The sequence below is a fragment of the Xiphophorus hellerii genome, chromosome 24, assembly GCF_003331165.1.
Source record: "Xiphophorus hellerii strain 12219 chromosome 24, Xiphophorus_hellerii-4.1, whole genome shotgun sequence".
Lineage (NCBI taxonomy): Eukaryota > Metazoa > Chordata > Actinopteri > Cyprinodontiformes > Poeciliidae > Xiphophorus > Xiphophorus hellerii.
In genome coordinates, this window is record NC_045695.1 from 14306265 (window position 1) to 14316667 (window position 10403).

General features: G+C 42.2%; 1 protein-coding gene across 4 annotated transcripts in view; it reads right to left on the reverse strand.

The window, feature by feature from the left end:
* The window catches only part of LOC116715903 (neural cell adhesion molecule 2-like), a 288491-nt gene extending 278360 nt beyond the window's left edge, over positions 1 to 10131 (reverse strand). For all 4 annotated transcript variants that reach the window (XM_032556645.1, XM_032556643.1, XM_032556642.1 and 1 more), the window contains exon 1: positions 9861 to 10131. In XM_032556645.1, coding sequence (XP_032412536.1) covers positions 9861 to 10116 — 256 coding nt within the window. In that variant the 5' untranslated portion in view covers positions 10117 to 10131. The remainder of the gene's footprint in view (positions 1 to 9860) is intronic.
* Between the last annotated feature and the right edge of the window lie 272 nt (positions 10132 to 10403).

Consider the following 10403-nt stretch of genomic DNA (forward strand, 5'->3'; position numbering starts at 1 on the left):
GGATAAGGATCCATCCTAGTGAGTTTGGAGCAGCTGGGCCCGAAATTGTGGAATTCAGAGCCAAACGTATGGCAACGGCGTTACAGGTCACTTCGCCACGCCGCCACGCCCACCTGCTATGTCAAAGCCGGTCGGGGTTGGAATGCTCAACACACCAACATGTCTTCTGTCTCTGGACACAGTTTCATGTTGATTAGGTCAAAGGGCTAAGATAGCGACCGTTCACAGTAAAACATGACACTTCCTGTTCTCAGGGGGCGTGGCCTAAGTGATGTCATCATTTGACCATAGGGTATTGTAGGGCACCCGATGACGATCAATCACTGAAAGTTTGGTCCCTGTGATGGACCGAGTTAAAAACAGGAGGAGTCACAGGACATATTAGAAAAATAGGGTTTTTTATTTTAACCCAAAGATTATAAATAACAAAAGATAAACTGAGCTCATAAAAGAGGTCAAAGAAACAAAACTGAACTCAGGCAAAAAATGTAAACAAACTGGCTGCACAAACAAACATAACTGACCTAACAAAGAAATGACACACAGGGGTTTATATACTGGCTGATCAGACCAATTAAGACACAATAGGGGTAACTAAACAGAATACAACTACAAATAACACAAAACAAATAACAGTACAGCTAAGTTTGGCTAAACTAAAGACCCAAAACTGAAAATCAAAAATATTAAACTTTAAATACTAATATTTACTTAAATACAAAACTTATCTAAAGAAAGAAACTACAAATCCCCCTGCCAGCAGGAACTAGTGGTTCAGTCCAATCAGCATGTAAGCCTGCTGAGCCCTGGCCCCCATCCTCTGTCTGGTAACTCCAAGGCAGGTAAGTACCGGAGGGAAAACCAAACAGAATTAATCTTAAGCAAACCAAATTAATTTTAAGTTGATATAAATACATATGTTAACTAAATGTGCGCGCTAACAAATAGAACAAATGCATTCAAATCAACTAATAAATGCTTTTATTGAAACTAAAGTGTTGTGTTTGTATGAAAAATAAACTGTGCATAAAAAGAGTTACCGACATCAGAGTGTGGCCATGGATTTGGCCATCACACACTCCCCCACTTCCTGGTCTTCACTCTGGCACCGAGAAAGGTAATCAGCAGTGGTGTTGTCTTTGCCGGGGATGTAGTGAACCTTAAACCGAAATGGCTGCATAGCAAGATACCATCTGGTGATTCTCCCATTAGTGTCCTTCATCCTTTCTAGCCACTGGAGGGCTCTATGATCAGTCTGAAGGGTGAATTCTCTTCCGAGCAAATAATATTTAAATGAGTCAAGGGCCCATTTAATAGCCAAGGCTTCCTTCTCCACAGTTGCATATCGTCTCTCTCTTGGCAGCAGCTTGCGGCTGATGTAGGCAACTGGATGTTGGTCCTCTGGTGGTCCCTGCAGAAGCACTGCCCCAAGACCCCTTTCAGAAGCATCAGTTTGCAACAAAAAGTCTTTTGTAAAATCTGGTGAATGCAAAACTGGATTTTTACTCAGGGATTGGCTAATGTCCTTAAAAGCTGCAACGGCATCTGCTGTCCACTGAATTTTGGTGGGACTTCTGGAACCCGTCATGTCTGTTAGAGATGCTGCTCTAGCTGAGAAATTGGGGATGAATCTGTGGTAGAATGCAGCCATGCCTAGAAAAGATCGTAGCTGTTTCCTGGTTTGTGGGAGCGGACAGGATGCTATAGCATTGATTTTATCAACTTGAGGTTTAAGAATGCCACCTCCAATAGTGAACCCAAGATACTGTATTTCTGTCTTAGCAAGAGCACACTTTGCTGGGTTGATGGTAAGGCCTGCAGAACGCAGCCGATCCAGGACCTCCTTTAGATGGTCAACATGCTCTTCCCAGGTTCTACTAAAAACCACAACATCATCAAGGTATGCACAGGTGAATGCTGAGAGCCCACAGAGTACCTGATCCATTAGTCTTTGAAATGTTGCTGGGGCCCCATGCAGACCAAATGGCAGGACTGTGAACTCGAACAATCCCCAAGGGGTGCGGAATGCTGTCAGCTCCTGGGACTGTTTGGTGAGAGGCACCTGCCAGTAGCCTTTAGACAGATCAATAGTTGTTAAATATCTTGCTTCCCCCAGGTGCTCAATGAGGTCATCAATACGTGGCATTGGGTAGGAGTCAAATTTTGATATGGAGTTGAGGTACCTGAAGTCGATGCAAAATCTTATTTTGCCATCCTTTTTCGGAACCAAAACAACTGGGTTACACCACTCACTTGTTGAAGATTGAATGATTCCTAAAGACAGCATGAGGTCCATCTCCTCCTTCAGCTCCACCCGGAAGCGTTCTGGTATCCTGTAACTCATACGCTTTATAACAGCATCCGGTTTTAGAACAATGCTGTGCTCCACCAGAGTGGTGCGACCTGGGCACTCTTGAAATATGTCAGAAGTAATAAGAGGTGTTACCTGAGACTGTTGCTCACTGGTGAGATGGCTTAGGTCCAGCACAGAGGATGTTACTGAAGGCAAATAGTCATTAACTTCTTCCTCCTCATCCACTCTGTGAATAAGCAACACTTCTGTTTCATTCTCCTTCCGTGGAACCCACTCCTTGAGAAGATTAACATGGAGCACTCGACTCCCTCGTTGGAAACCTGGTGTGGAGACTTGGTAGGTAGTAGGTCCAGTTTTCCTCAGTACTTCAAAGGGTCCCTGCCACTTTGCAAGCAACTTGCTGTCAGAAGTTGGCAACATAACCAAAACCTTTTGACCAGAAACAAAACTTCTGTGGCGAGCTTTTTTATCAAACCAAACCTTTTGATATTTCTGTGCAGCTGCCATGTGACTCTGAGCTAACTCACTCATCTGCTGCAGTTTATCCCTCATATGGAGGACAAATGAAATAATATTAACAGGATCCTCTTTACTTTGGTCTCCCTCCCATGCATCTCTCAGCAGGGTCAGAGGGCCCCTCACATCATGGCCATAAAGGAGCTCAAATGGGGAGAAACCTGTGGAAGCCTGAGGAACCTCCCTGTAGGCAAAAAGGAGGTATGGCAACCACTGATCCCAATCAGAGCCTGTATCATTAACAAACTTACGAAGCATTTGTTTTAAAGTTTGATTAAAACGCTCCGTCAGGCCATCCGTCTGTGGGTGGTATGGTGTCGTCCTCATGCTCCTGATGCCCAACAGCTTGTAGACCTGTTTCAATAGTGTGGACATAAAGTTAGTGCCTTGATCAGTTAGAATTTCCTGTGGAAATCCAACCCTTGAGAAAAGTTGAATCAGTGAGGAAGCTACATGTTTTGCTTTAACAGTCTTTAATGGAAAAACTTCAGGATATCTGGTCGCATAGTCTGTAATGACTAGCATAAAGCGATTTCCAGATTTACTTTTTTCCACAGGGCCAACTATGTCCATCCCAAGACGTAGAAAAGGTGTGCCAATGATGGGCAGGGGTTGAAGTGGTGCTTTGGTAGGGACTCTAATTGAGGTTTTCTGACACTCAGGGCAGCTTCTGCAAAATAAAGCAACATCTGATCTCAAACCAGGCCAGAAAAAATACCGCTTAATGCGAGCAGTGGTCTTATACTTCCCAAGGTGGCCAGCCCAGGGAATAGAGTGTCCCAAAGTCAGCACTGTCTCACGAGCCTCCTTAGGGACAACTAACTGCTTAAACTGGCCATGTTGATGGTATAAAATGCCATCCTGCAGTATATACTGCTCTTTATTTGTGTCAGACCCTACAGAGGCCTCCCCCCTAGCCTTCAGCAACAGGGCAGACAAAGTTGGATCATTCTGCTGCATTTGTCTGATGTTTGTGGGTATTGAAAAACCCAGTGGCATATCTGGAGCCACTTCAACTGAAGTCTCACCCAGTGCATGTTGAAATTTCTCCCGCCTTCTTTGACTGCGTGGCTTCCGTGATTTCCCAGGTTCTGTCTGCAGCTCAGCCTCAAAAAAGGGTAAAGCACTGAGTGTTGCAAAATGCTCATCTTGATTTTTAGCTTGGGACCTGGTTACAGCCACATTACAGCTCTGCACATCCCTCAATAAATCATAAATAACAGGCAGATCCTCCCCAAGAACTACAGGATAGGGTAGGTTATCAGCTACCCCAACCTTCAACAAATAGGGAGCCCCCTGCACCTCAACAAACATATCAGCAGTGGGGTATGATTTCTCATCACCATGTATACAGCAAACTGATATTGTTTCAGAAGGGCATATACAATTAGTTGGCACATGGTTCTTGTGCACTAGAGTCTGTGTGCTGCCAGTATCTATTAAAGCATTCATTTCATGTCCAGCAATCTTCACTAGGATGATTTTATTTGACTGCTTTATTTCAGGTTTAATACCCATATTCTGGTGAGGCACAAAACACATTTGAGTTAGCTTACTTTGATTCTTGGGGCACATGGGCTTGGTGTGACCTTCTTGTCCACAGAGGTAACACACTGGTGGTCTTTTTCCTGTCTTGAAAGGCTGATTTTCTCTTAAAAAAGGCTTACCCACACCTGTTGGTAGCTTTTGATGAGGCTGAGAGGGTTGTAGCCGACGTGAGTCTTTAGCAGCTCTCCATGCACTGTTGCTCCAAGGCTGACTCCTACTTCTGGCAGCTACAAACACATCCGCCAGAGTAGCAGCTTCTGCAGCAGACTTTGGATTGTGCTCCTTGATCCAGACCTGAAGCTCAGGACACAGCATTCTCAAAAATTGTTCCAGAATAATCAATTCACCAACTTGTTTCACAGTTTTATCTTTAGGCTGAATCCACTTCTCATAAAGTTCTTTGAGTCTTGAATACAATTCCTTTGGACTCTCATCAAGACTATCAAGGCAGCGAAATCTTTGTCGGTACGTTTCTGGATTTATATCATATTTTTGTAAAATGGCAGCTTTTACCTTTTCATATTCCAGGGAATCATCCACATCCATGTTAACATAGGCGCTGCGAGCCTTACCCGTCAGAAGAGGAATGAGATGAAAAATCCAGTCCAACTTTGGCCAACGATAAGCAGCTGCAATTCTCTCAAAAGTGGTCAGAAAGTGTTCAATATCATCTTCAACAGTTAATTTTTCTAATTTAGGATGATGAATGTGCACAGACTGACCCATTGAGCTGGAAGCTGAATCCTCAGGTTGAGATGTTGCTTGAATCTGATGATCAGTTTGAATTTCAACAGGCTGTGGATCAATTGATGTGGGCTCAGGGGGCGGGGTTGTCCTGGCATGCATTTCCATTTGCAAAAGCCGAAACTGGTGTTGCAAACACTTGAAGCGCTGTTCTTGCTGTGCAGAAACCTCTCTCTGCTTTTTCTCCCGAACTTCCTGTTGTCCCATGAAGGCCTGAAGAATTCCAGCAATATCATGCAGAGTTGGTTCTCTGGTCTCATCATGCTCAGTGTCTCCAGCTGCTGCTGAAGCTCCTCCTTCCATTTCCTCCCTCTCTGACTGCTGGGAAACCTCTTTGGTCTCAACCTTGTTTCCTTTTCTTGGGCGCACACCATTCTGCATGGCTCAAAAATTTGTTGGAGGGGGTTAGTAAAAAAAAAAAATTACTCACAAAAATCAAAAAATAGAAAAAAAATCCTGCCTCCTCAACTCAAAATCCTCACTTCTGACACCACATGTGATGGACCGAGTTAAAAACAGGAGGAGTCACAGGACATATTAGAAAAATAGGGTTTTTTATTTTAACCCAAAGATTATAAATAACAAAAGATAAACTGAGCTCATAAAAGAGGTCAAAGAAACAAAACTGAACTCAGGCAAAAAATGTAAACAAACTGGCTGCACAAACAAACATAACTGACCTAACAAAGAAATGACACACAGGGGTTTATATACTGGCTGATCAGACCAATTAAGACACAATAGGGGTAACTAAACAGAATACAACTACAAATAACACAAAACAAATAACAGTACAGCTAAGTTTGGCTAAACTAAAGACCCAAAACTGAAAATCAAAAATATTAAACTTTAAATACTAATATTTACTTAAATACAAAACTTATCTAAAGAAAGAAACTACAAATCCCCCTGCCAGCAGGAACTAGTGGTTCAGTCCAATCAGCATGTAAGCCTGCTGAGCCCTGGCCCCCATCCTCTGTCTGGTAACTCCAAGGCAGGTAAGTACCGGAGGGAAAACCAAACAGAATTAATCTTAAGCAAACCAAATTAATTTTAAGTTGATATAAATACATATGTTAACTAAATGTGCGCGCTAACAAATAGAACAAATGCATTCAAATCAACTAATAAATGCTTTTATTGAAACTAAAGTGTTGTGTTTGTATGAAAAATAAACTGTGCATAAAAAGAGTTACCGACATCAGAGTGTGGCCATGGATTTGGCCATCACAGTCCCTCTATGTGTTTTTGTATAGGAAATATAAGAGTTTCGTGTTTCATGGCGAGTAGGTGAACTTTGACCCCTGCTAACCCCCCTTCAACATGCTCCAAAACTCACCAATTTGATAACTTTAAATCAAACATGCCTTATGATCAGACTGACCGAGTTTGAAGTCGATCAATCGAAATCCCTAGGAGGAGTTCGATCAAATACGAAGGCTGTAAACGTCAAAATCGAGGTAAAAAATGGACGTTCAATACAAAATGGCCGACTTCCTGTGATAGTTGGCTTATAACATTAAATGTAAGTTCTGAGTCTTTTGGTGAGCTCTACAAGTGTACCAAATTTCATGTCTCTACGATGAAGTACGTTCATACCATTGTGTCAACAGAAAATTGCTAGTTGCCGCCGTTGAGCAATTTTTTTTGCGATTTTTGCGACAACCTTAAAATTCAAAATTTTTAAATTTTCTAGTCGCGACCGCCAAGTTTGGTGAGTTTTTGAATATGATAAAGCCCCCAAAAAGGCACCTCTTTAGGGGGGCAGAATCGTAATAATAAGAAACAGTACAGATACAATAGGCCTTCGCAGCGCTTTGCTGCTCGGGCCTAATTACCCAACACCATCAGTAAAACAGTAAAAAGTCTATGTACAGATATCAACAAAACAGCCTCAATGATAAATTAAGACATCAGAGCCCATCTGTATGGGATTTAATCTCAGTATAAATCCAGATTACTTTATATTTTTTAGAGAATAAACAGCATCATGAAGACCAAGGAACTGGCTTTTTATGGAAGAATGGCAAGAACAGGTTTCAGCAAGTCAAATTTAAGACTTTTTAAGACCTTTTCAATGTCACCTGGAATAAAATTAAACAATAAATAAGGTTAGGTGGATGCATATGGTTCTCTACAGCCTTAACATAGTTCCAGTTTGCACAGAAAGCATCTCGCCTCAAACTGGTTTGCAACAGATGTGAGACAGTGGTGAAAACAAACAAATTAGCAACTTGAGTTGCTAATTTTGAGCTTTACACAAACGGGCTGACGACGTGACACAAAGAAGTTGAGAAAATGTTAAACTTTTGTTGCCGTCGTCACTACAAATTCTTTGGTGTTGGGTTTCACCCATGACCTTTGCCTGTCGCCATCACTCGTCACTCCCCATGTGTCGAGCTCTGTGACACAAAGAGCTAGCTAGCTAGCTTGCTAGCATGAAGGGCTGGACAATAAATCAATAATATGTCGTAATCGACACATGATCAATATCAATACAAAATACATCTGATAAAATATTCAATATTCAATATACATAATACTTATTGGACTCCAATCCAATAAGAACCACATGGCATTCTGGGAAATGTAGGCAGAGGAAAGACTATAACCACTCAACCGCTCACAGCTAGCTAAACACGTTTGGTGGCATCAACCAACTCACTCACTCTTTGGTTACCTAGCAACTCACTTACTCTTTGGTTGCCAAGCAACAACCTGTTGAGTAACTTGCGCAGCAGCAGTTTAAAGTTTCATCACTGTGACTCTTAACTGCTTAAAAATAAAAAAAAAACAACACTGGAGTGAGAACTGGATAAAACAGGAGGGTTTACACTACCAGTTCACACAAAAAAATCAATACTTATCAATATCCACTGATAGGTTTTTCAGCCATACCCTGCAGTCCAACTAGTAAGAATATACTAGCCGCTAGTTAGCGATAGCATCAACTGCCTCAAAACACAGTGAAGATGTCGGCACACAACTCCAATTTTTGCACAACAGAAAAAACTACATCTATAAATATATATGAGATTAAACAATCCTGTAATAACAATCATGATGAGAGGATCTTTTTCCTCAGCCGGCCCAACAAAGTTTGAGTTTAAAGGAACATATGTAGACCTGAATTATGGATGGATGTCTTATGAATAAAACTTAATATGGACAGTTTTGCTTTTTAAAAAAACATCATGACAACAAAAAATCTAAACATTAACCTGATAAATCATAAACAATAAGCTGAGAAATCTACAAAAAAAAACTTCCAAAAACTGCAGTGGAGGTTAAATATCCAGCATCACAGTCAGCTGTTAGAATGGCCCAGTCAAAGCCCGGACATCAATCTTAAGACTCCAAATCAGAGGTGTCAAAGTCATTTTCATTTCGGACCATATAAAAAATCTGAATGTTCTTAAAGGGCCGGTTGTGTCAGAATGTACTGATAGAACCATTAAACTGTTAAAATATCAGTAATTAGCATTCAATAAGTGTTTCTTAAAGAAAAAAACATGGGGATCTATAGATTTTGCATATTTGTGAAAAACTGGAGGGACTTATTGATGTAATTTGGAGTTTAGAGAGCCACATAAAAAGCTACAGTGGGCCAGATTTGGCCCCTGAGCCTCGGGTTTGACGCTTGCTCTAAAGCAAGACTTGAAAATAGATGCAATCCAACTGACCTCTATAAACTAGAATTGCTCATGTTGGCAGAGATGTGCCACTCCTCACAATTATTTGCTTATTTCTGTTGGTTTGCACAAAAAAGCCAAGTAACACACATTACTGTTTGTGCTTAACCATAACAACACGCTTGAAGATAAGCCTTCAACATGTTAAACTAATGCATGTCATCAAAGGAAGAGGCAATAAAAGTTGTGCATATCTCTTTCTCCTTTATGGCCCCCAGTTTCAGCCTCAAAGCATTATGAGCACGCAACAAGCTTTAACGACTTCAGCCTTGGCAGCACGTTGCAGCGCTCTACCCCCACCTGGCGTCGCGCTCTGGAAACCAGAGCAACCCCTCTGCAAAAACCTCCAACTAAATTTTAAGTATTTTTGTCAATATATACATATAAAGGAATGTTTTGTGCTTTAATGAATTGCGCTTTTGCGGTTTATGAAATGAGGAGTTAACCATTTCCCCCCCACCCCTCAGGCTTCACTGACCAGAACATAATTAGAGACACGACAAGTCAAAAGGATGCAGCTGCGCAGGTAACGAGGAGCCACGAACAGGTGCGCGTGGATTCCAATTAACAGCGGTTAAAAAATGATTTTTAAATCCCCTCAACTTTGAGGCGCGTGAAGGCGCATCACTAATCTGTCGCTGAAGATGTTTCAGCGCTATCTTCAATCTACAGTATGCAGCAACGCCGAGTGAGAGCACACACACACACACAAAAAAAGAAAAAAAGGAAGGCGGTGGTCCAAATAAATGCAGCTGAAGTTGGAGGAAATCAAGCAAAAATGTAAAGGAGGCAAAAATGTAGCGCGGGCGCTTAGGTTGTGTCTAAGAAGCCTTGGTTTCTCCATTCCTATAAAGGACCCCATCATAATCCCCCTTTTCAGGGCGAAAGCATTCTGGCCCCCCGCAAGACGTGCTTCAACTACCAAACAACGGCCACTTAAACAATCCAGTCCCACTTTCTCCCCGCCTGTCGCAGCGGACCAAAATGGCACAGAACTTATCCACAAAGTCACCAAGCTCCGAAAGGCTTTCTCGCATCCGGCTCACCTTGACTGATGCCGACGAGCACCCCGAAGAGGAGGGCCGCTTTCAGCATCATTTTCGGGCAGGTTTCGGGCTGCAGGGCGCTGCTCGGAGGAAAGCCGCTGTGGGAAAACGATGCTCGCTTTGCTCCGTTCATCCACCGTCCTGGTCTCCGCTGGCGACTGAGCTGCTGCTGCTGCTTCCTCCCGGTCCTTCCTATGCGCGCGCTCCCGATCCGCGCTCGCGCTCGCTCCCCTCCAGCATCGATCCTCACCAACATCACTGCTGGTGGTGAACTGACCAGAAGAGGAAACTGCCTGTAAATGTGTGCATGCTTCGGTTAAGGCTGTTTAGGACGTCCAAGAACGATCTTAAAATTATTTCTAAGATCTAAAAAAAAAAAAAAAAAAAAAAACTCCATATCAGCAATGGCGCAAGTATTTTTCTAAATCTAATGCGTTATCCTACTCTAGTTACCTACCAAAACCAACTTTATTAAAGCAAATCTGCAAAATAAGGCATTTTTAATCCAGTTTTACAAAGTAAACTGATTTTTATTTCTGTAGT